This window comes from Morus notabilis, unplaced genomic scaffold (assembly GCF_000414095.1).
Source record: "Morus notabilis unplaced genomic scaffold, ASM41409v2 Scaffold1404, whole genome shotgun sequence".
Lineage (NCBI taxonomy): Eukaryota > Viridiplantae > Streptophyta > Magnoliopsida > Rosales > Moraceae > Morus > Morus notabilis.
Window position 1 is genome coordinate 48,531 of NW_010361280.1, and position 27,552 is coordinate 76,082.

General features: G+C 34.8%; 1 protein-coding gene and 2 pseudogenes across 1 annotated transcript; 1 reads left to right on the forward strand and 2 right to left on the reverse strand.

The window, feature by feature from the left end:
* The first annotated feature begins 3,944 nt into the window (after window positions 1–3,944).
* LOC21392950 lies at window positions 3,945–5,044 on the forward strand (annotated as a pseudogene).
* An 841-nt stretch (window positions 5,045–5,885) lies between these two features.
* Window positions 5,886–9,039, reverse strand: LOC21392951 (pentatricopeptide repeat-containing protein At4g13650). The gene has a single exon (XM_024166263.1). The coding sequence runs from the start codon at window positions 9,023–9,025 to the stop codon at window positions 5,897–5,899; it is 3,129 nt and encodes a 1,042-aa protein (XP_024022031.1). The 5' UTR covers window positions 9,026–9,039; the 3' UTR covers window positions 5,886–5,896.
* A 10,311-nt stretch (window positions 9,040–19,350) lies between these two features.
* Window positions 19,351–27,031, reverse strand: LOC21392952 (annotated as a pseudogene).
* Window positions 27,032–27,552: the final 521 nt, after the last annotated feature.

Sequence of the window (27,552 nt, forward strand, 5' to 3'; positions counted from 1 at the left end):
TTAATTATAACTGATTTCAAAGTTCACAACAATTTACAAAAATTGAAAGTTCAAAGTGCATTATGCAAAAAGAACGAATAATTTAGGGTGCAATGATGAAGAATGTACATAATAACTTACACGTGTATTACCACGAGATATGTCACTTATTTATGATTTATGGCATGAAATCAATCCATAATTTATTTTATATTCCTGTTGCTCCTTTAACTTGTTCATAGCTTAATCGTGTCAAAAAAAAAAAAAAATTGTAAACACATTCGAAAACTAAGTAAAGTATTGTATATAATAAAAAAAATTAATTTTTAACAAAAACAAAGTATAGTATTAAAAAGAAACTCTAGTATTAGAAATCGTACAAACGAAAGTTCAAATAAAATAAAATCTTTATAAGCAAGGAAAATAGTGCATATATAATTTTCGTAAGGAAATAAAAAAAATACATAAAAGAACAAGGAAGATTGAAGGAAATAGGCATGACTAAAAAAGGAACAATAAAAATAAATATATTAAGATTTATAATTAGTTAGTAAATAGGTCTAATAAGAGTAAATCTCAATTTACCCTAAATTAATATTAAAAATGCTCTTCATAAAAAGAAAGAAATGAAGTCCTAAAATTCATTCTGACTCACTCCCCATGCACTCTTTCTATCTTTCTACTTTCTACATTGTAAATTCAGAATTTATGAATAAACATAATATATTTTCTATTGGTAAATTTTAAATTTACACTGTAAATCCAAGATTTTAAAAAGAACATAAATTGTGTTTTGATGGTGAATCCTAGATTTATTGTTCTGATGGTAAATCCTAAATTTACCCTATGGTAAATTTTAGATTTATAAGTAGAACAAAAAAAATGTTTATGTTATATTAGTAAATTAATATAAGCTATAAACTATAGATCCTACAGTAAATATTTGTGAATAAACACAATATGTGGTCTGATGGTAAATCGTAAATTTACTATATAAATTCAAGATTTACGAAGGAACAAAAATTGCATTTGATGGTAAATTTTAGATCTACTTACGAATGACACAATATGTGTTTGATGGTACATTTTGAATTTACAAAACGATAAATCTTAGATTTATGAGCAGAACTAAAAAATGTTTTTCTTATAGTTAATATAATTTAATAACAGTAAGTCTTGAATTTAAACATAATATGTAAATCCAGGATTTACGAATAAACACAGTATTTTTCTGATAGTATATAAATCTAGGATTTAAAAAAGGAACAAAAATTTTGTTCTGACGGTAAATCCTAGATTTATGAATAACACAATTTGTGTTCTGATAGTAAATCAGTAAATTCTAGATTTATCCTACAGTAAATTCTATATTTATGAGCATTACTAAAAATGTTTATCTTATATTTATAAAGTTCTAAATTTACCATGTAATTTAAAGATTTACGAAGAAATACAATATGTATTCTGATGGTAAATTTTAAATTTACACTATAGATCTTAGATTTACGATCGACGATGAGAGAGAGTAAAGAACAGACCTACAAACGATAGATATAGAGAGAAGAGAGAAAAGGAAATCTAGAGGGAAAGAGAGAAAAAGGGGAAAAATATAAAAAGAAGGGTAAAATTAAAAAATAAAAAATTCAAAACATAAAAAGGTCTATTCATTTTATATACGTTGGTAAATTAGTAATTTACTAACATAAGTTTTAAATGTAGGCCTGTTTTCTATGATATTCCAAAGAAGAATTGTCAATTGTATATCATCTTGATGCCCTTATCGTGTGTGTTTGTGTGTTTCTATGGCCTTCAACATGTTGCACTCTTAACGAGTTCGTTACGTCAAGCCTGGCTCATTCCAATAACCGTGTTCGATCGAGCCCATCTACTAATTGTATTGGAACGTGTTATACCCACCCACTATTTAGCTAGGCATCATTTACTTTGCGGATTGAGTTTTCAATTTGAGCTGAGATGTGACATTTTCTGAGAGTTTTGTACTATAGCAGAAAAAGTTAAATGTGACATTTTCTGAGAGTTTCTTACTGTAGAAACTTAAAATTAAAAACTCAAATCGGTGAAATAAACGAGACCAGTGTTCATTTAGTAAAGGGTTTTAAATTAAAGTGTGTTTAAATCTTGACTTTGAACCATATAGGTTTTGAACTGTGTGTTTTGAACTTGAGTTCAAACCTTGAGAATCAAGTGAGATTTTAGGTTTAGAAATCTTTTTATCTTGAGAGTTTAAATGTCACATTAAAGAGTTCAAACTCCTTCATATTTTCTACAAACAAATATTGATTTGAACCTGGACCTAAATTCAAACCCGTTGAACCCTCCACACCCCTTAGTATGCAGAGCTCATATCGGCCTATTAGGCGCAGCTTAAGACATCTCTAGACCTCGTTCATTTTACCGATTCGAATTTTCATTATAATTTGATTACAGTTGAAAACTCTCATAAAAAATTATATTTAATGTAGTTTACTCATATAATGACAAAAATTTTCACAATCACAGAGGTTTCCCAGGAACTGAACACTGTTTCCCAAGCATTTCGATGAAAATGAAAAGCTAACATTAAAACCTCTTTTTTTAGTACTCTTTCATACATTTTTTTTCCCTCAAAAACCAAAGAGAAAATAATTTAAATACACGAGACCTGTATGAATGATTTAAATACAAGAGGATTCCCATGTTATAACCGCCTATTACAATTGAAGTTTAGTAAACAATTCCGAAACAGGAGAAGCTTCTTTAAGTTTACCCAAAAAAAAAAAAAAAGAGCAACATACTGAATTTAGAGAAATAACAGGAAATAATTTGAGGACACTCGCTCTCTTGTGTTCTTTTTTGCTCCAAAAAAAAAAAAAAAAGAGAATTCTACAATTCTAGAATATGTAGAAAAATAATTTTTTTTATTTTGATAAGATGTAATGTTTAGAAACATGCACTATCAGTAAGTATATTTACTATTTTATAAACTTAAAAAATCACATTGGTATATGATATAAGTTGGATAGCGAAAACAAAAAAGAGAATCTACTAACAGTACTAAAATACGAATAAAACAACAAGTTTCGTTTGGTGATGCAATTAGGAGATTAGAACAAAGACGTTTTCAACATGAAAATGACTTTGTCTAATTCTTAGAGTACAGAATGACTCGGTCTTACATCATTTTCAAGGGCCAATTTAAACAACAAGACTTTTAGACCTTTTGCGTTTGGCTCTTCTACAACCTTATTCGGGTGCCTCCAAGTGGCGGCCTTTGGTGTGCCTTCATGACTTTCATATCGAGAATGTTTGGCTTAGAGTAGAGACAAGAAAAATAAATCAAAATTAAAATGAGAAATCAAAATGGCCCAATTTGCCTAATTAGATGATAAACCAATCTTGTCCTTAATCTATTTTTAATTTTTCTTCTTTTGTCCCCCTAAGAACGAACAAATACTACCCTCTTATTGTCTTCTCCATTTGTTGTGGTCGTTTGAAAATATGATGCACAATCTGATATTTTATCTTTTTTTTAAGGTTCATTATTTGAGTTTCTCTGTTTTTTTGGTGAATACATAACCATCAAATATAATTCCATAAAAATGAATTATGCTTTGAACACAAACGGGTAACTCTAAGAATTAACAATTGTGGAAATTATAGGGCTAATAAATTAGAGCATAAAAATAGATACCAACAATTGTTATTTTTTCGCCTAAAGACTTTTTTTTTTTTTTTGCCTTTCTAGCTTGGGATTAATTTAGATGGCTTTGCCACACAATACGTATATCAGAAGTGGAGGGCCAAAAAGTCATTTTCCACAAGTCAAAAGGGTAATTTTGGAAAAAGATTCAATTTTTTTTTTTTTTTTTGAAAGTAGAAAGTGGTCGCAATCGAATGATATTATTTAAATTAAACATGGGAACCGATCATAAAATATCAAACAGAAAACAACAGCTAATGTCTCTCACGTATATTTTATTCACCCACTTGCTCATAGAAAACTCAGAAAACTATTCAAACATATATAAATCCCCATCATTAGCAACCACCTTAACCAGTTTCTCCTTTCTTTTTGTCACTCTTTAATTGAATTACAAATTTTCCTTTTGATCCTCATCTCATTTAACTTCTTACCAAAAATGGAGATCCATTTTCAGCAAGAAAACCAACAATATTTCAAGACAATAGGGATTCAAAGTAGTAGCAAAGGCAAAAGAGGCAAATTCAAGGGGAGAAATAAAAACGACAATAAGATCATCAACAACAATAACACCAACAAGTTTGTTGGGGTTAGACAAAGGCCTTCTGGGAGATGGGTGGCTGAGATCAAAGACACGACACAAAAGATTAGGATGTGGCTTGGCACTTTTGAGACGGCGGAAGAGGCTGCAAGAGCTTATGATGAAGCCGCTTGCCTTCTCCGCGGTTCCAACACCCGAACCAACTTCATCACGCATGTTTCTGCAGATTCCCCTCTCGCGTCTCGCATCCGAAACCTCCTTAACAACAAGAAAAGAGCAAAACATCAAGAGGGTTTTGATTCCTCTCCCAAGAATTCAATCACAAAAACTAGTACTAGTAGTGTTACTACTACAAACTCTAGCACTAGTTGTACTTCTAGTACTACTATTAGTAGTTGTGGCAGTACTAGTATTAATTCTTCTTCTTGTGGGATATTACAAGATAGTACTACTATTGATCAGTTGTTTGATGATGCATACAAACCAGACATGAGCAACTGCAATGAGGAGGCAGTACTTCAGTTGAGCTCCCCGCAATATTCGACCAATCATTCTTGGGGTTTCGGAGCCACATTTGATCGGTTTCCCTTTGCTGACACAACTGATCCGCAAGTGTTGGATTTGTCAAAGAATGATCAAGATCAAGCTGACGAGCCAGAGACAGCTGCTCAGTCAGAGTTTCTGGAGTTTGAAAGGATGAAGGTCGAAAGACAGATTTCTGCGTCGCTCTACGCAATGAATGGCGTGCAAGAATACATGGAAACCGTGCATGATCCTGCTGAGCTCTGTGGGATCTTCCTCCTCTGTGTTCATTGCTTTGCTAATTAATAATAATAATTAAAGCCCCTCTGCTTTCTTTCTTGTCTTGTTACTCCATAGTTAATTCAAAGTGTAGTTTAGAAATGGGGTTTAAGATACTAAGATGTATAATGCAGGAATTGTAGTTGTTTAACTTGTTCTGAAATTCGTATGGATAGTATTAGAAATGGGGTTTAAAATCATTATTTGTATGGATAGTATTAGTAAAATTTTCGTATCATAATCTAGTTTTGCAAAACAACCACTAAGTAGCTGCAAACAAAGAATGCAAGGAGAATATAACAAGATAAGAAGCTATACCTACATCAATCTTCTTTCTGTCAATATCTTTACCAATAATTCTTGCTTTTGCACCCTCTGCAACCTGTAATGTTAAAATCATATTCAGTAATGTAAAAGTGAAGCATTCAGCAGAAGGAAATAACTAAAAGGACCATAACCAAACTTACTGCAAGACCAGCAGTCCCAAGACCAAAAACAACAGCAACGCCCGGGTTCACTTTTGTGGTGTTTCAAACAGCTCCAAGACCTAAAAGATGACATACAATTAGTTACAAGTGCAGCTAAGGTGAGTACATGAGTACTCTGATTCCACACATACAAGAACCAAAAACCCTTCAGTAACCATGTAGCAAAGAATATGGTCAAAACGAAGACGTACTAGCTGCCCTCAACTTGAATGAAGATTACGGGAAATAATGTGTCGAATCAGCTAAAGTTTGTTTACCTGAGAAAAAAAATTAAGCAATCAGTACTACTTTTGAAAAAGTACTGATAGAAAGGCTTCTATATCTCATGTATACGTGGTTGGTGTTTGAAAGAAGAGTAAAAAAAAAAACTCTTCTCATGTGAATTACTTACCAATAATCTCTACATGAACAGAAACCGCCTTCAAAATGATGAAAACGATATGCATCACGTACTACAATACCTCGATTACAGATTCTTGATACGTACTTAACCCAATTATGGCAATCTTTACAGATTCGCAGATTCTTAATCACACGTATGGGACGCTTATTACTATTATTAGTTAAGCTAAGTAGTCCAAAAGCAATTGCAAGTTTCTCGCTGTGAATATACGCAGTGGGATCCTTCTGCTCTTGTTCATCTTCATTCAACAGGCTATAACGTTCCTGAACATAACCGATTTCACCTGCCCGGGTGTTCAAATCTGCTAGAAACTCGTAAATCTTATCCGCAAGTGGGTGAAGCCGATCGCCAACAAAGAAGGCATGAAACGAGTTCTTAACCTCAATCCAGCTCTGACCGGGCTCTTTTTTCACACCCCTTTCTTTCATCAATCTTCTAGTCTGATCCCGAAAATCCCATTTCCCTGCCACGGCATACATGTTCGACAGAAGAACATAAGTGGCTGAATCTTCAGGTTCCAACTCTAGTAGATGATGAGCAGCAAACTCTCCAATTTTCGTGTTTTTGTGAACTGTACAAGCACTTAATAGGGTCCTCCAAACCATTGCATCTGGTTTTATAGGCATTTTCTCTACAAAGTCTTTTGCATTGCTAAGTAAACCAGCTCGGCCGAGAAGGTCGACAACACAAACATAATGTTCAGGCTTAGGCATTAGGCCATACTCTTTGCTCATTGACTCAAAGTAGCCAAGCCCTTCATTTACCAGCCCCACATGACTACAAGCTGACAAGACTCCAACAAAGGTGATATGGCTTGGCATCAGACCGTGCCATTTCATCTGCTCAAAGAGATCTACCGCTTCCATACCGAGTCCATGTTGAGAATAGGCAGTGATCATGGCATTCCATGAGACCTCATTCTTCTCCGGCATTTCGTAAAATTCCTTCGTGGCATCATCAATTCTTCCACATTTTGCATACAACGTGATTAAGACATTAGAAGCCTCGGTTTCTGAATTGTACCCAGTTTTTATAATCATGGCGTGAATTTGTTCCCCTTGTTTTATATTTGCTAAATTAGCAACGGCACTAACAGCAGAACCGAATGTGAATAAGTTAGCCTTAACTCCGAGACTGTTCATTCTAGAATATACCTGCAGTGCTTCCTCATAGAACCCGCTCTGTGCAAACCCGGATATTAACGTGTTCCAGGATATATTATCTATAGCGTCATTGTTGTCAAATGCTAGGTAAGCGTCTTGTATTCTACCACATCTCGCATAAAGACTAACAAGCGCATTGCTGATCGAAAGATCATTTGAATAGCCCGAGACACACGACTGAGCGTGAATCTGTCTTCCCTGATTGAGCGCTTTAATACCAGCACAAGCAGTGATTGCACTTGCAAATCCTATGTTGTCAGGTCGAATCCCTCGATATTCCAATTCCTCAAAAAGTTTCAGAGCTTCAACATACATATCATGCTGTGTGTACCCTGCAACCATAGCAGTCCAAGACACGACATCGTCCTCAGTTAGTCTTCTAAGAATTCCCAGGGCAACATCTAGTTTTCCATGCTTGGCATACATGTCAATAAGTACACTACAAACATAGATATTAAACTGAAATCCAGTTTTTATTGCTTGAGTATGAATCTGCTCTCCTAGATCAAGCTCTCCAACCGCAGTACAAGTTCTCAAAATACTTGGGTAACTGAAATCATTAGGAATAACACCCTCTATCAACATCTGCCTAAAAATCCGGAATGATTTTCCGAGATTCTCCAATTGTCCGTAGGCAACTAGCATCACATTCCACAGAACCACATTTTCTCTCTTTGTTGTGAGGAAAAATTTGTGTGCAGTTCGCAAATCAGAACACTTCACGTAAAGATCAAGCAGAGAACCTTCAAGGATAATATCTGAAGACATTCCTGATTTTATAGCGTACGAGTGAAGTTGTTTTCCTTTCTCGAGTGCCCCCACAAAAGCGCAGGCACTCAAAAGACTTGCTACCGTGACGCAATCTGGTTTTAAAAGGTCAAGCTGCATTTTCTCGAACAACTCCAAAGCTTTAACACTATATCCTCGCTGAGCTAGACCAGATATAAGCGAGTTATACGAAACTCCGTCCCTGTTCTGCATTGAGCTAAAAATCTTTTCAGCAGCTACCAAATTCCCCAAGCGGGAATAAAGCGTTAAAAGCGCATTGCACACGTAGGTTTCCGAAGCAAATCCACCTTTAAAAACAAGGCCATGAATTTGCTGCCCCATGCCAAAAAACTCCACTTTGGTACAAGCACTTAAAGTGCTTGAGAACACATATGGAGTAGCGGGAGTTCCTGATGAGTGCATTTCACAGAAGAGTGAAACGGCTTCTTCTTCGCGTCCGTTTTGAGACAACCCGGAAATCATTGCCACCCAAGAAACACTATCCTTCAAACGCAAGCTAAGGAAGACCTTTGTAGCAGAATCTACAGAACCCCTTTTCGAATACAAATCAATCAATGGATTACACACAACCGGAGAAGCACTGAATCCTTGACGAACAATTCTAGCGTGAACTTGTTCGACATGGCGGGTGTCAACATTACAACTAGCGCAGGCCTTCAAAACTCCCGCAAATGTGGTCTCATTCGGATGAGCATTTTCCATAACCATCTTCTGATAAAAACCCAACACATGAGCAACCAATGTACTAGCCACAAACCCATGAATTATCCTATTCCATGAAGTTAAACTTCTCTCAGGCATTTCGTCGAACACCTTAACCGCAGAATCCAAATCTCCAAAAGCAATATAAACTTCCATGAGTTTGTCAAGCAATGGAGCTTCTCCATCGAACCCCAGTTTTAGAATCCTGCAATGGAGCTTCGAGACGTGTATGAAGGAGCGAGAAGCGAGAGAGGCTTCCAAAAGGTAGAGATAAGTCTGGGAATTGGCGCGAACGCCACGTTGTTCCATGAAACGCAAGAAATCGTACTCATAGTGAAGAGGAAAGTGGCGATCAGTGGCTAAACAGTTTTTCAGAGAGTTTTGCAGAATCCGATGATTATTGACTAGTTTGAGAGGAGAAGAAGAAGACACCATCAACGACTTGAGACGGAGACTCATTTCATTATATTGTATTTCGGAATGTTTTTGAAAATGTGTACTAAGTCATAGTTTTAGAAAATGAAAACGGAAATGTAAAAACAACTTTTAATTATTTTTTATTTTTTTAATAAAATTCATTTTCTATTGTAAATTAATTACATTAGATATTACATCTTGATATTTTCTAATATATATAGATATTAAACTACTCATTTAGACCTCATTATATCCCCTTTTAATATTGTGTATTATTCTTCATTACTTCTCTCTTAATTTTACATATAACTTATGTAATTTATATTTTCTTCTGTGACCTTTAGTTATGATTCTTAAGCTATAAATAGAGGAGGTATTTACTTGTATGATCACTCTTTATAAGAAAAAAATACAAAATTTCTTTGTCTCACATATTTTTCTTATGCTTTCTCTTGTTCTTTTAATTTTTTGCCATTATAGTTTTTACTATTATTTTATAACACGTTATCAACACGAGTCTCTAATATGTGAATTGTTTGATACATTTTGGTTCGATCACTTCCCACTTTGAAAAGATATATTGCACGTATATTTTCCTTGATACATATGGTCATGATTTTATTATAGTCTTTCCTTTCTGCTTGAATGGATATTACATATTCGTACTCCTTTTCTTTAGTATTCTTTTTGCAATGATTTTTCTACTATAGCACTGTATCCATTATCTGTCCTTTCCCTCATTGGTGTTATCTGTTAGTTTTTGAAAATTTTAATTTTAGTATCAAATTTCGTTTTTGATGATTTCATTATACATGCATCATGTATTGATTTAGTCTATTATGTATATATGCTTATATAATATATCATATGTTCTTATGGGCTATTATTATTGATGTCCGTTAATTGATTATATTACTGTTTTGCTACAAAGTTCTTTTATTACATTAAAATGACATTTCTTTTATGATTAATTACTTTACTGTCATATATCAAGAGTTCTATGTTTCTTTTATTACAGCTAATGTATGTTATTTAAAAATCTTCTGTTTCAAACCATGATTTTTACGTTATATTTCTGCCTCCATGTACAGACAAAAAAAAACTAAAAGTTATTTGTCTGCAACCAACTACATGTTCATTTCTTTTCTTTGTAGGAGAAAAATACTGTAAAAAATTATGAATTATGATTCAGAATCATGAACGAATATAAGAAATAAACATTCTGTAATTCAAATACAAAAGGTCCAAACGCATTTAGCAACTCAATGTTAACGATAAATCAGAACCACCAATAAGTATGATTAAAACGCTCAAGGGTGTAACACGTGCCAAGTTTCAACAAGAGGAAGTCAAAGAAGCACATAACTTATCAAGCACACAAACAGCTATTTTAGACACACTACTATAATTAGTAAATAACTCTGGCCAATTGAGATCGAGAGACCAAAAATAGTAAGGCCTAAGACGACATTGTGAAAAAAATATAACTTGAAGACGAAATAAAAAAAGCATCAAAAGATAAAAGATAAAGAGACCACCTCTGTTATTATAACAAAAACCCAACATCCACGAAAACATAAAACAAAACAAAAAAACCCAAGCCACATGGACTACACTTTCAATGATGAAATGGCCACCAAGATCGGTGCCAATTATAATGGGACTCACTTTTGCGTTAGTAATGAGCCATATATTAATATGCTAAAAATAATGTAGAGGTGAATGAGAAATTAACAAACTGCACATACGAAAGGCGGAAGAATTAGAGAAAAAAACCTTCTGTCCTACATGAAAAATGGATAAATGTCTTAATTCATTTGATCCTATAAAAGGGACCCCATAATCCATTTCCAGGCTCACCAAAAATAATAACTCTCTCATAAATATGACTTATCTATTTCTCGACACGGAAAATACTCTTTTAAATATAATGCTTCAATCAAAATAAAGAAATTTAACTATATTTTGATCGGATAAATCTCTTAGAGGTGTCAAATGGGCCGGGCCGTCCATGGACGGCCCGGCCCAGCCCGTAATAGTGCCTGATTCGGCACGGCCCGGTTCGTTACTATTACGGGCCGTGCCGGCACGGCCCGTAATAGTAACGAACCGGGCCGTGCCGAATCAGGCACTATTACGGGCTGGGCCGGGCCGTCCATGGACGGCCCGGCCCAGCCCGTAATAGTGCCTGATTCGGCACGGCCCGGTTCGTTACTATTACGGGCCGTGCCGGCACGGCACGTGTAATGGACTAGGGTTGGGCCTCAACTTATCAGTCCGCGGCACGGCCCTTATTCGGCCCGGCCCAAGCCCTGATTCGGCCCTTATTTGGCCCAGCCCAAGCCCGCGAAACGGCCCACGAAGAAGCCCATTTCATTTGGTCTAGTGGGCCCTTCGCGGACCCAACGTTCGGCACGTGACGGGCCTCCCATTTGGCCCGTCACGTGCCGCACGTTGGGCCCGCGAAGGGCCCAACGGGAAAAACTGAATTTCAACCCAAAAATCCCCTATAAATACCCATTAATTCCACCATAAATCGCACACAACAATTCACTCTCATATTCTCATCTCACTCACATTCTATCTCTCAACTTGTCTCTTTGATTTTGATTCTAAGCTTTTTTCTCGCGTTCATTCTTTTTCTAGCTCTTTCATTTACAAAGTTCAATCAAGTTCTATCAATTTCCAGAAAATGGCCTCACCAAACTTCCCTGATTTCACTGCTCTTCCTGAACTTGGTGAGGAGACATTTTTTGAGGAAAAAATGATGCCTTCCAACCCCACCCCCACTGAACCAAAAAATGCTCCGGTGAATAATACTTCAGTATACAACGAGAAAGCTGGAGAACGCAGCAGAGGAAAAATACCGCGAACTTCTCCGACATGGCAGCATTTCACCGAGGAGCCCTGACCAAATCCAAAAATAGGTGAGATGGAAATTCGGCGGTATGTAAATATTGTAAAAAGCACTTTTCTAATAAAAAAGGTGGGGGTACTGGTCATCTGGATAGACATTGGAAAGTATGTCTACCGTTGCACCAAGGTGGGAGTGTGGACTTCTGCCAACAAACACTATCACTCACATCACATGGGTTACAAAATTTTACATACGATGCACAACGTGCTCGTGAGGCACTAGCTAAATTTTTAGCTAGTGCCGAATTGCCTCTTTCTTTTGCAGATGATGCCTCCTTCGAAGAATTCATCCAGACAGCCTTTTGCCCATAATTTAAACGGGTAAGTAGAAACACAACTCGTTCTGATTGTATGAAAGTTTTTTATGCAATGAGACAATCTCTTGTTGATAATTTTAGGACTTTTAATGCTACTGTGTCTTGCACTTCTGATCTGTGGGAGGGGTGTAATAAAACTGGATATTTATGTGTCACGGCACACTACGTTGATGACGATTGGGTTTTACAAAAAAGAATAATTGATTTTCGTTTATGTCTATATCCTCATAACGCAACAGTTATTTTTAGTACAATAATGAAAATTTTTGGGTTTTATGGGATAGAAGATAAAGTTTTAACAATTACTTTTGATAATGCGTCAACTAATACAGCTGCAATTAATCTGCTTAAACGTAGTTTGAAACCGGCATTTGGAGGGGAAATTTTTCATCAACGATGTACATGTCACATAATTAATTTAGTAATTTAGGCATAAATTGAACATATCTCTGCTAATCTTACAAATATTAGAGAATCATTATCCTTCCTATCTAGTTGTGGAGCTCGGCTCCAAGAATTCAAACAATAATGCGGGAACAGCCAGATGCGCCTAAGAAAGTTTCCCACTGACGTGAGACATAGGTGGAATTCAACATATTTAATGTTGAAGGCAGCACTCCCGTATTCACAGCTTATCACGACATACGTAAACAGTAAGAACGGTCAAATTTTAATTTTCGATCCTGATTGGCAGATTGCTGAGTATTCTTTTAAATTTCTAGAAGTTTTTTATAATGCTACTGAATTACTTTCTGGAGTTGATTATCCTACTACACATTTAGCTTTACATCAAGTATTTAATATTTCAGAAACATTTTCTTATTATAGGGATACAAAACTTTTTGGAAATATAGTTAACTTAATGGAAAATAAATTTAAAAGTTATTGGTCACGTTGTCCTATGTTATATGCATTGACAACCATTTTAGATCCTAGGTGCGGAGTAGATGGAACTGAATAATTGATGACTGCTACCGCAGATAATTTAAAAATAGATATGCAACTAATTATTACTGACGCTAAGAAAATGTTAGAAAAAGTTTTTAGTTTGTATAAAGCAAAATATAGCACAGGTCAAAAAGAACAGGGAGCGTCGTCGTCAACTACCAGTTCGGGGCCTAAAGGATCATCGTGGAGTTTCTTGAAGAAGAAAGAGAAAACGGCAGGATCGTCCTCAACACAAGCGTCTATAGAACTAGTCAAACATTTTGAAGTAAATTTTGTAATCGATGATGACAAACTAGACATCTTACAGTGGTGGAAGAGCAAGACAGATCATTTTTCAAAACTGTCCATAATAGCTCGTGACATTCTGACAACTCCAGTGTCAACGGTAGCATCGGAGCAAGCTTTTAGCGTAAGCAACCGAATTCTTGACGAGAAGAGAAGCAGAATGCATCCAGATATCTTGGTGGGACTAATGTGCGTTAAAGACTGGAAGATGCCAGAATACGAAAACAACAATACACAGATGATTCGATGCAAAAATATTTTTCTAACTTAGAAATAACAGAATCTTCTGGAAGCACTTAGGTTTGTAATTTACTATTCCTAGCTACTGCACTCTTTTTTCCTTCGCTAAGGTTTTGTCCCGATCTCCCCACGGGTTTTACTTAACAAGGTTTTTAACAATGCAGTCATTTATGTGTACTCCTATTACGTCAATTTAATAAAATCACATCTTTTGGGGCATATGATATTTTTTTTAATTAAATTTAAAAAAAATACAAGGGCCGGGACCGGCCCGTGAAGGGCCTGAACCGGGCCTGAGTTTTTCTTCTCAGGCACGGGCTAAGCCCGTGATGGGTCTGGGGTCAAGCGTGCCGTGCCGGCCCGGTCCGGCACGTTTGACATCTCTAATCTCTATATTCATTAGAGCTTTTTTATTTTTTCTAAAATTGCTTTTCTAGAAATCTTCCCTCAAGAAACCTCCTGTCAAATACAAACCTTTCTCGTTCTTCCATTTTATTCTCTCAGCCTATAACTTGTCCCTCCACTCTGGTTTGTCTAATCCCCTTCTGTTCTAGAGATCTTCCCTTAAGAAACATTTCCTCCCAGAAACACCCTTTTGAAAAAAAAAAAAAAAAAAAAAAAAAAAAAAAAAAAAAAAAAAATTATTGACTACTCTCCATACTCTCTCTCTCTTTGTGTTAAAAACGTTTCTTGATAATCTTGATTTTTCTTTGTTAGCATCAAAACGCAGAACACAATTGTTGACTACTCTCCATACTCTCTTTCTCTTTGTGTTAAATTGATAACTAGGAGTTGACCGTTAAAACCCCAGATGAAGTAAATGTGTACAAATTTGTACGAAGTCTTGACCGGATTATGAAAAAAGGATATTGAGGAAAAAAAAAGAAATTAAACGACTTGAGAGAAGTAGAGATGATGTGGATGAAGAAATTGAGCTTCTTGTGAAAAAACTAAGCAGGGAGGCTCAAAAACTTGAGCAAATTGTGGAAGAACTTAAAGATGGGGATGCAAAACTTCACGAGCTGGTGTAATAATGAGTGTGGAGAAGACAGAATTTGTGCAGCTTCCGGAAACATTAAGAGATTACAATGCAGAAGCTGAGCAACTTGTGAAAAACAGAAGGGGTTATGATGATGAGCTGAAGCGGCTGATTCCGAAAAGAAATCGTTTAAATGAAAAGCCTTTACCGCTAAAGAATCAAGACGGCTGATTCCAAAAAGAAATCGTTTAAATGGAGAGCTTTTACCGCTAAAGAATCAGGAAAATCTTGACGGTGATCTTTCAGAAAAAAAGAACGTTAGACTCGGACTTGAAGATGAAGATCTCACACTCTTTGGAGAAGGTGATATTCCAAATTTGGTACTTGCATCCATGTGTTCATATCTTGTTATATTTGGAAATGTGGCTCAAGCGATATCAACACGAGCCAATCTCAACCAAAAGAGGCAAAAGACGTACGATGCATGGATTGATCTCCACATCTCTAAAAAATTCAATAAATTACTAGAAGTATGTGAATCTGTGGTCTTTTATAAGTCTATAAATTCAATAAATTGAAAGCATCATAATCTCACGGATTACTACATAGGGAAACAATCTCTCTTTACGCAACGGTTCTCTTCAGAATACCAGAAAATTGCTGAAAATAGAAATTTCAAATACAATATTTCATCTAAAATTAAAGACAACCATACCATTCTCATGCAATAGTTACAAAAATTTTGGTACAACCACTTTTAGGACAAATGAGAGATTTGATTTAGTTCATTTCAGTTCAGTTTTTTTTTTTTTTTTTTTTTTGGGTGGTGGTGGTGGTTACTTTCTGTGTGTGAAAACTTCCGGTTCCTGATATAGATGTATATTTTTCCATTAGGAGGATGCTGAGAACACAATTTCCCTCCTCGAGAGTCTAATCCTTTCATGGACGGACGAAAAGACGGTGCTCTTGCAAAAGCACATCGATGGAACTGCCAAAACTATTATAGAGTTATTTATGGCTGCCTGCAGTTTCTTGACAGATTACGGGAAATGCCGGACATTAAAATCCACATGGTTTCCTGTTCATGGAGTACCACAATCATAAGAGTTTTCTTTAGCTCATCTCCTTTACTATATTAACTTTGACACTCTAATAAATAAACAAACAAATAAATATATATAAATAAACTTACTTCCTCTTGCTGTTTGGTGTAGAAATCCAATAGTCATTTCTGCTTATTGAGAGAGCTTTGTGTGTGGGAGATTACCTGCTCGCCATCCATAACCATTGTGACAAGAAACAAGAGAAAGATTGCATTATCCTCAATAAATTAATCGTTTACCAAAATAATAATAATAATAATAATAATAATAATAATAATAATAATCTAACCTTTTACATACAAATTTCAAAACAAAAATAACAATCCTAGTCAAAATAAAGTAACATCATCATCAATAACAAGAAAAACTTACATGCTCAACAAAAAATTGCTTGGGATGATATTTCGCCATTTGTCTGTTCCAGGTCAAAATGATGCTTTTCTTTGAAACATGTTAGCAAAGCTCCTTCAAGATTGAGTGACCTATAATTGAGATTGTCATTAAAACAAACAACTAATGTCTTATATTAACAAGATCATTTCTTAGATCGCCATTTTCTTGGCAAGATTTGTAAGAAAATATTCTTCCACAGATCTCATTTGTAGGATGGTTTTGTGAAGGTCTTTTAAATTGTGATTAAGCTGAGGCCCGAATGTCAAAACCAAGTTTTGATCTTTCTGATCTGCAATTAGTATAGCTTTCTAACTCCGACAATTTCCAAATTTACTAAAACGTAGCTTAATTATGGGGAAAAAGTTTATTATGCCATACTAACTTATTCTTCATGAAGGGCAAATTTAAAATACGAAATCACCTGACTGGTTTATATAAGGGTAGAAAGGGAAAATTACGAAATGGACGTGGCAAAAGAGCTATACGTGTCTATTTTTGCCATCAACAGTTTGAACTTCCCCCAACTGACACCTGCCATCACTTACATCCCCAACTAAGGGTTTAGTCCACATTAGTCTTTTGTTCTTTGATTGTCCACGTGTCCCTATTGGATCATTTTTTTTTCTATTTATTAATTACACCAATCCATTTAATTCGTTAATTCAAATTTTTAATTCGAATTCAGATGTAATTTTATATGATAATTTTTTTACTGTAATAAAAAAATTAAATATAATTATTTTTTAGAGCTTTTTACTGTAACAAAACTCAAATTCTAAACTCGAATCGGTTGAATGAACGGAATATATTACGTTAAAACTTGAGAAATTATTAGAAAATTTGGTGTTCCACTTTATTATGTTATTATGGTAAATTTGTCTCTAATTGACGTATAATTTGTTTATGTCAATCCTATTTAATAATGCCTTTTCTAGTTAACTTTTATCGTATAATTTATCGTTTTACATCCTCTAATTCTTCTCTATTAGAGTTACGCCTCCCTATTAAGTGTTTAATAGATACACAAAGGTATAAAAAAAATCTTTGTACCCTGCACTAGAGTAGCATTCTTTTATAGCTCCCTATTGGCTAGAAATAGTCATCTTCATGCTCAAAATAGAATTCGTCCAAACTTTATTAAATGAATTTGGGGAGTTTCATTGGTAATTAGCGACACAAAATTTTGAAAAAGCTGGCAAAGATAATGTTACTAAGGGCTAACCAGATTTTCAGACTTCAAATACGTAACTTTTAGCCATGACAGACAAAACAAACTTCTTAGAGCAACCAAGACACTTCAGAGCAGAAACTTGGAGACTGATATTCAGGCACAAGCCCGAGAACAAGAAGCATTTCGCGATCTGGATGGCTTCTGTTACCTTGCTCATCTACAACTAAGAAACATCCGTACTCCAAAAAACAGGTATCATCTAAGAAGCATTAATTCATTTTCAGTTATGTAAATTAATGGAAAAGCTAGAGAGTTTGGATTGAGAACTCCATGTACGTGAAGAAACAAAAAAAAAGGAAAAAAGAGAACAAAATGAAGAGTTAAAGATAGAGAGCTCCATATGTACGAAAATTAGAAGCAAAACAAGGAAAAAGGGAAGAAAGAGAAAGGAAAATGTTGACAACAAATGCTTCAAGAGCATGATGAATTTGTTCCAAGGCGATTGTGAAGCCGCCCTTTGATAGTTAATTTCATGGCTAGCTAGATGACGTTGCCTTGTAATTGAGTATGTGGAAGTATTATAGCATATAGGCTTCGGACATAGTATTATAGTATTATAGTATTATACTATAGGCTTCGGACGGCTAATATTCCTTTCATATACAAGGTACAAGGTACAAGAATGGAAAAATCAATTAATAATTAAGGCACGATCATACACACATACATACAAACACACATATACATTACTTTCATTTCATGTCCTTAACTGTCAATAATATTATTCACCTGCAGTACCACAAAAGGAACATTAAACAATACTGCTAGATCGACAACGCATATTGGTAGAAAAAGACGTTTAAAGTGGTAGGGATTATGGAATTCCATTTCCGCAAAACCGTCGAGAAACAATTTTATAAAAAAGTAGATACATACAAATTAAAGAGAAAAAATGGTAAATTAATGGAAAAGCTACAAAACTACTCACAAATTCATTTTCAGTTATGTAAATTAATGGAAAAGCTAGAGAGTTTGGCATTAAATCATCAATCTATCTCCATATGAATTTCATTTTCATGAACAAATGAAGAATTTCTCAAAAGATCTTGGGAGTTTTGTGCCTGCCTTGAATTTATTATTCCAGTTGAACGCATACGGTAGCAACTCATCATTAACATAATAATAGGATAGACAGATTGTTAGTTTAGGAATAAAATGGGGTAATTAATTATAAACTTCCCATTTTAATTGTTAGTTTATATGAACAAATATTCATGGAAACTGCAATACCACCCTCTTTGATTGGACCTTTCATAGAAAAGTGAAAAACCAACACATATATAGAGAATCTTATGGTCTGTATATTTCATGTTATAATTTATAATTTCATTTGAATTCTAAATTAATCTAATGAGACAGATCTTTGAATGGGCATTTTTTCGTTACTATTTACGATATTACACTCCACATCGATCCCAAACTTGTACTTGTATCAGAATTATTTATTGTATATATCATTATATATCATGTACCAAGACAAAAACTCCACCTCAGAACCACCTCGGTATCAGATTGAAGAAAACAGCATTGAAACAATATTAACTACAAATGTTAGAGTGAGGAGACAAGGCATATAATATATATTCACACAATATTAACTACAAATGTTAGAGTGAGGAGACAAGGCATATAATATTATATATAGGTTCAGATTTTTGACGGAGACAAGACATATAATATATCATATTTTTAGGGGGCCAAACTACAAATGTTTATTCTTCAACTTGGAAGAAATTCCTGGTCCTATTGTTTATGCTTTACGATTTAACGATTTTTATTCTAATGTTATATTTTTAAGAGATCTAAGACATCTTTATTCCTAGGAAAAAGGAAAAGAGAAAAAAAACAAAAATGCCTTAAAAAATAATATTACACACGTTAACTCGATTTTTTCTCTCCCTCGATCTCCACTCGAGTATAAAGGAAAACGATAGTTAATTGCACTAATTAATTCACTATATGAAAGGAAATAGGAGATACTCCAAGTTAAGAAGCTTCCAAAGAAATTGAAAGAAATTCGCGCATGCTTCCTGCATATATCGAGAAAGTCCAGGTATAAATAATGGTCAATATGTACGCACTAGGACAAAAATGTACTTGATATGAACCTGCATATTAGTTACCTTGCTATAGTTTTCTTTATCCAACTTCCGAACCTGATGAATTAAGGACACAAGAAAAGGAGTTGTAATAGTTTTAATTTGTTTTGTTTTATTAATTTCGTTTATTTTGTGGAAATTATGTATGACGAACCTGAAAAAGTAACCACAACGCAAAGATCGAATGTGCCGGTAACATTAAGTAGCGCTTAAAAGCCTGTAACAAGAAATAGAAGGAACCTATTTATCAGTTCTTTTTTCTCTCTATTTTTTATGTGTATTTATGTAACAAGCTATGGATTCAAAGGGATTCTTAACCTGCCACTATATCAATAATAATTGTAGTTCTTATTCTACACATAAATAAGGATGGATTGGAAAAATAAAAAATAAAAAATAAAAGATGGAAAAGGAAACTGTGATGAATTTGTTAACCCATTAAAAACTGTCTGTGAAAATATTTCTTTTGTTTTATGTCTATTTTCTTGTACGGTAAATTAATTATTTACATAAGTAGATCTATGATTGTACCGTACTCAGTAAGAGTAAATTGGGGATATAAAAACTGTTAGGTATTTTTATTAGTTGGCAATTTATTAACAATCTTGTAAAAATTCAAAAAATAGGTTCAAGAAGTTTTCAGATTGCAGAAGAAGATTTCAAATCAGATTTGAAATTAAAATTGCAGATTTTGTTGAGTTGTGATATGTGGAGATAAGGATTAAAAAGGGTGAGTTCAATTTTGAATGGGAGATAACCTACAAGATATTTGCTTGCAACCGAAGGAAGATTCAGATTTGATTTCTAGTGGCATAATCCAATTGCTATTCATGAGGATAGGAAATAAAGTAATAGCTTGGAGTATTTGAAAGTTTTGGATATATATTGTTGGGCATTTAAATTTGATTGTGCTGCAGATTGAGATAAGGAGCAAGTTTAAAGAAAACGTGTTTGAGTGAAAGTCTACAAAGAGACTTTGATATATATATATATATATAGCTGTGTCCAGGTCATGAATTTTAGTTTTGGAAGTTTGATTGGGATTGGTTCTAATGTGGGCTTGGCTCAAATTGTGAAGGGCAATTTGGATTTGAAAAGGATTTAAAAACGTCACCTGCTGATATAATGTTGATTTGAATCTCAAGAAGTAAGATGCTGCAGATAAGGCTGAGCAGGATTTTTTTGGTAACTGAATACAGGTTCAAAAGTTGAAAAAGAAGATACGGGAAATGTTTTTATTAGAGAAGATTTTGAAAAAAAAGATAAGAGAATCGGTGCTTTAGTTTTTAAACTAGATTCTCATGATCTGTTGGAAACATTATTAAAGGTTTTGGTTTCAGCTAGAGAGATACGGGTTTTAATAGAGTATTTTCATAAAAGAGTCTGCGAGTTTTTGTGAGGCTTGTGCGTTAGTGAGATCATCCTTTGGGAAAGGGATTTGTTGCTTTTGGGAGGAAGCTCTGTCGGTCGAAGGGAGTTCACTGTGCAGTTTAGAAGACGTGTGGTGCACGCTAAACAGAGTCATTATGTGATTTCATCACAGCGGCGTCATAGTCTAGGAGAGAGTCCTTGAGTGAATAAGTCTGTCAGTGTTGTAATTCTTGAAGTATAGTGAAACTGTTTACTGTCTGGGCGTGGCCCCGCAGAGTAGGTGTGCGCACCGAACTGCGATAACATATCGTGTGCATTTATTTTACTTTCTGCATTACTGTCTTTCTTTGGTAATTAATTTGAATAGTAAGAAAGCTAGTAATATTCTAGATAGTGTTCCAACATCATCTGGAACATCAGACGTAACATCAGATCTAACAAGTGGTATCAGAGCAGTTCACTGACCATAAGTTCGATGAGATCTTGGAAAATTTGATCTGCTACGTCTAAGATGGATTTACTGAAGGAAGGAGGTTCAGTGTCACGTCCACCTCTCCTTGATGGCTCAAATTATTCTTATTGGGAGGCTCGGATGAAGGCTTTCATCAAGGCTCAAGATGAAAGAGCATGGTGTGCAATCCTGATCGGATGGAAGCATTCAGAAACAAAGGATGCAGAAGGAAAGGAGGTTCTCAAGCCTGAAGAGTCATGGAGCACTGATGAAGATAGGTTGTCCAACTACAACTCACGTGTACTCAATGCAATATTCAATAGAGTTGATGTTAATCAGTTCAAGATGATATCCACATGTGAATCAGCAAAAGAAGCATGGGAGATTCTAAAGGTGGCTCATGAAGGAACAGCCGCGGTCAGACAATCAAAATTGAATATGCTCACAACCAGGTTCGAAACTCTTCGAATGCATGAAACTGAAACTATTTCTGAATTTAATTCACGGTTGTGTGATATAGCTATGAATCATTTACTCTTGGTGAAAAAATTTCTGAGGCAAAACTTGTTAGCAAGACGTTGAGATCATTACCACAGAGATTTACTTATAAAGTCACTGCCATTGAAGATGCGAAAGACACTGAGACTATGAGACTTGATAAATTGATGGGATCACTGAGGACATTTGAAATGAATCTGAGTCAAAATAATAAGGAGACGGAGATTTCTCAGGGGATTGCTTTCCAAGCCGAAGTGAAAGATAATGTAGAAGAAGAAGATGAAGACTTAACGGAGTCTCTTACTCGATTGACTAAAAATTTCAACAGGGTGATGAAGAAGTTCAACGAGAAGAATCAAACTCCAACTTTCAACAACTCCAACAATTTTTAGAAATATAAGGGAGCTACGAATTCCTCTAATGATAAGAAGAAGAATTCAATGCCGGGAGTACGACGGTTACGGTCACATTTAGTCTGAGTATGCTAACACTCTCAAAAAGATGAAGAAGTCTCTCAACGTCACATGGAGTGATGAGGATTCTGAAGGCAACCAGGAAGATGACGCTTATGTGAACAACTATGTTGCGTTCAATGTCTACCAAGATGTTCCAAACTACAGTGCTACAGATCGTGTCACAGCTCATGTTGTAACATCATCTGCAACATACTCTGAAAAACCAGATGAAAATAGAGATTTTTCAGATTCTGACGGTTCCAGCAATGGTGAAGAACTGACTGAGGAGACAATCCAGGAGGCATATAAAACCATGTTCAACAAATAGGTTTTGGTGGTTAAAATGAATAAGTCTTTGCGGGAACGAGTCGATGAGCTTATTAAAGAGAATGATGTACTTAAGAGGGTTGCTGTAAATTATGAATTTTGGGCTGTTGAAAAGGAGAAAAAGCTACAGGAGACAAGAGCTGAACTAGAGCACACTCAAAAGTCATTGAAGATGATGAATTCCGGCACCACAAAATTGGATCACATTCTCTCGATAGGAAAAGCGAGTGGTGATCGACATGGCCTTGGCTATATTGGTGAGAGCTCAACGTCCAAAATAGTGTTTCTGAAGAAAACGCCTGCCCCTAAGCCTCCGACTTTCTCCGGTAAGAAGGTTACTATCACATCCCCTCGACATAGAAGGTTTGTCCCCACATGCCATTACTGCAGTTTACCTGGCCACATAAGATCAAGATGCTACAAGTATTTAAATGCTTTGAAGAAAGGTATGTTTATTAATCCACCAAATTCCGCAAACTCAAAGAAGACACCTAACGTGAAGGTTGATGTGCAAAATAATTTTTCTAGATGTGTGTGGGTAAGGAAATCTGATTTAAGGTGTCATAAAGCTTATACTTCTTTAGAAGCATGTACTAATGATTGTGGGTGTAGTGATGGTAGTTGCACTAAGCGATTGACAGGTGTTAAGAGCATTATACATGGAAGAATGCTACATTCATGAGGAGTAAGACACAGAGAAGATTCAGGGGGAGTAAGCTGCTGAAGACGTGTCTAGGGTGTGAATTTTTTTTTATTTTTTTCGTTGTGTCTTTGGTTTATTTTTGTCAAAAAGGGAGAGAACAATGTAATTTTTTACATTTTTGAATTTTTAGGATCTTTTGTTAGTTTTGCCAAAAAAAAAATGCCAAAGGGAGAGATTGTTAGGTACTTTTATTAGTTGGCAATTTATTGGCAATCTTGTAAAAATTCAAAAAATAGGTTCAAGAAGTTTTCAGATTGCAGAAGAAGATTTCGAATTAGATTTAAAGTTAAAGTTGCAGATTTTGTTGAGATGTGATATGTGGAGATAAGGATTAAAAAAGGTGAGTTCAATTTTGAATAGGAGATAGCCTACAAGATATTTGCTTGCAACCGAAGGAAGATTCAGATTTGATTTCTAGTGGCATAATCCGAACGCTATTCATGAGGATAGGAGATAAAGTAATAGCTTGGAGTATTTAAAATTTTTGGATATATATTGTTGGGCATTTAAATTTGATTGTGCTGCAGATTGAGATAAGGAGCAAGTTTAAAGAAAACGTGTTTAAGTGAAAGTCTACAAAGAGACTTTGATATATATATATATATATATATATAAGTGTGTGCGCGCGCGCGCGCGGATGAAACTTGAGACGTGAAGAGCTGTGTCCAGGTCATGGGTTTTGGTTTTGGAAGTTTGATTGGGCTTGGTTCTAATGTGGGCTTGGCTCAAATTGTGAAGGGCAATTTGGATTTGAAAAGGATTTAAAAATGTCACCTACTGTTATAATGTTGATTTGAATCTCAAGAAGTAAAATGCTACAGATAAGGCTGAGGAGGATTTTTTTGGTAACTGAATACAAGTTTAAAAGTTGAAAAAGAAGATACGGGGAATGCTTTTATTGGAGAAGATTTTGAAAACAAGATAAGAGAATTGGTGCTTTAGTTTTTAAACTAGATTCTCATGATCTGTTGGAAATATTATTAAAGACTTTGGTTTCAGCTAGAGAGATACGGGTTTTAATAGAGTATTTTCATAAAAGAGTCTGAGTTTTCGTGAGGCTTGTGCGTTAGTGAAAGCGTCTTTCGGGAGAGGGATTTGTTGCTTTCAGGAGGAAGCTCTATCGGTCGAAGGGAGTTCGCCATGCAGTTTAGAAGACGTGTGGTGCACGCTAAACAGAGTCATTGTGTGATTTCATCAGAGCGGCGTCATAGTCTAGGACCCATTAAAAACTGTCTATAAAAATATTTCTTTTGTTTTATGTCTATTTTCTTGTACGGTAAATTAATTATTTACATAAGTAGATCTATGATTGTACCGTACTTAGTAAGAGTAAATTGAGGATATAAAAACTACAGAAAAATGAAAGGAAAAAGTACGTATTTCAAAAAAGTCTAAGATGTTATGAAAATATATCTCTCAAAAAGTTTCGTAAGTAAAATTTCAAGAAGAAGGTCTAATAATTACCTGAGGCAAGTAAATGGCAGCCACTATGGCACCCATATAATTTACCAGTAGTATCCCAGTGCAGAAGAATGCAATCTTTCTAAGTCCGAATATTGCCGCAAATGTTTGTATGTTATGCCTATAAACATTATTGAGTAAATTTTTAAATGAATGTTAAAGACAGAAACTTTTTTCCCCCCGGATATCTAGAGGGTAAACGTTATGGAAAGCATTTAGACTTTGTTCAATAGATGTGATGATACATACAACAAGTACACAAAGAAACTTACTTCATGTCTCCTTCAACATCGGTGAGATCTTTCGTGATGCTAATGACCACGAAAAACAGTGTCACAAAGGTAGTGATAAAAACTATTGGGGGGCTGCAGAGCAAATCAAAAGCAAAACAAGATATTTTTTAGGAAAAACTAATGGTCGTTAAGTTTTTGCAATAATTCATCTACTCAATCTCAAAGTTCTACGTACGAAATCCTTATTGTTTAAGAAATTAAATTACATGTCAAAATCTAATTTCAAGAACAAAGAGCAAGACAATAAAAATAAACAAAAGATTTTTGGTTTTAAAAAACTGCTTCGTACATCCCTCCACCAAAAGGGAAGTCCAATGGAAGCTCTGGTAGCGTATAGAATACCGACATTGTGAATGGCGCCCGCCATCTGCATATGCCAAACAATCTTTTATATAAATATATATATATATATGTACGTATATATGTATGGTTTTCGAAATATTTATGTAAAGCAATTTTTTAATTTTTAGAGCACCACTGTATTTCTAAAGAGTACCCGAGAACTTATATCAAAACATGATTTAATTACAAGATTGAGAGGGATCATGACAAGAAAATAATAATATTACCAACGGAAGGAAAATTGATGTTGCAAGGGAATATCTCTTGAATCTAAAGGGAGGAGCTGAATAGAAGGTGCCAAAAAAAAGACCGAAGCAATAGAGCGACAGAGTGATTAGGTCGGCATTCATCAACCACATGATCAATAAGCCAGCAAGTAAATAAAATATTACTAAAAACCATGCTTGTCTAACTGAAAGTTCTCCTGTTGGTATAGGTAAATAAGGTTTGTTCACCCTGAAAAAAGAACATAAAGACAAAACAAGCTTAAATTGCTTTTGTTAGGAATTCATCAAAGGAAAAGAAAATAAAATTCAAAAATAAAACGCGTTGTTTTAACTTCAAAATAAAATTACTTTTGCACGTAAGAAGGTTTAGAAAAATCACCATTTGAGAAATTATCAAAGGTGCACGTTATGAAAACAATCATAATTACATGCACCTTTTTAGTATTTCTTTTGGAAATTAAGGACGTTGCTCGAAGGCAGAAGCAAACTTTTTAGTATTTCTCTTATTTTTTATTAATTTTTTGGAAAGGTTGGTTTTCTTTTTCTTCAGTATGAAAAGAATATTAAGATATACATATATATATATATATATAGATATACATATGCACACATTGAAAGCATACCTATCAATATCGGCATCATAAATCTGATTGAGGCCAATATAATAAGCGTGCGCTAGTATTATAGTAACTAGTCCAGGAAAAGTCTCACTATTTTCTTGTAAAAGTTTACTTACATGGCCGATACAATTGCTTGCTGTACTGCGTAGGGCCTCAGGAATTTATAGCAAGCGGATCCAAAACGTGAGGTTTTGGCGAGTGCTGAATCGGAACTAGCAGAATATTGAGCTTGCGAGAAATCCTATAGATATCACCAAATTTGTTGCACTTTATTATATATAATTAAGTTGAATAGAAAAACCATGTTGCGCAAACTAATCAAGGCACATGGTTATCAAATCGCAAGAGTACTACTTAAAATGGCACATTTTTATTTAACTACTAATGAAAATTTTGTTTGTGGGTCCCACATTTACTTCAATATTAAATTTTTTTTTGCATTATCCATTACTAAAACAAGTACTTAAATATAAAATATGCTTGCTTGTATTGGGAAATTGAAAGAAATAAAATAATATATACCTGGATAGGACTGGGATTATGTTGATTGTATGATAAGGATATTGAGAACCTGCTTTGGCCATTGACCGGTCTCACTGGCTTGATCAAATCCTTGGTTGATGAGCATTTTGAAGGAAAGTTTGAGGATTTGAATATATTTTTGGTTGTGGGACTAATAATTGGTATCAAACTTAACCTATTATTGCCATGGAAATAGGCCATGCAAGGTCGAGCAATAATATTCGATGGTCCTCCAAATGAATTAGAGTTAGAGATTGAGATCTCCATGAACGGACGTGATAGAAGCAAAACAAGGAAAAGTAAAGGGAAGAAATTAAAAAGAGTGAAAAATGTAAACCAAATGCTTCAAGAGCTTGATGAAAAATTTATTAACTTGATAATTTTCTTCTATTATTATAATTCCACTTGTCCTTTCTCTTGATAATTTGGTTCTTATATCTTATTGGGTGCATATACTATATTATATTTGTTTCGAAGGTGATTGCGCCAGCCGCCCGTGATAGTTTCAATATGGTTGATTGATGCCATTAAAATAAATCTGATTGATGCCATTAAAATAAGCTCCCCAAAAAAGCATGCAATTGAACCACAAAATGCTTTAAACAATACAGACCAGGTCAATAGATGTGGGTTCTCAACAAACACTCTTGCAAACAAACAACTGCTCAAGAAAAAAAAGACAACAAATGTATATTAATTCTTTAGTTCTTGACCCCAAATGTCTTTTGCACATAACATGATATTAGGGATGTGCTTGGTAAATAAAAATAATGCAGAAAGGTACTTTG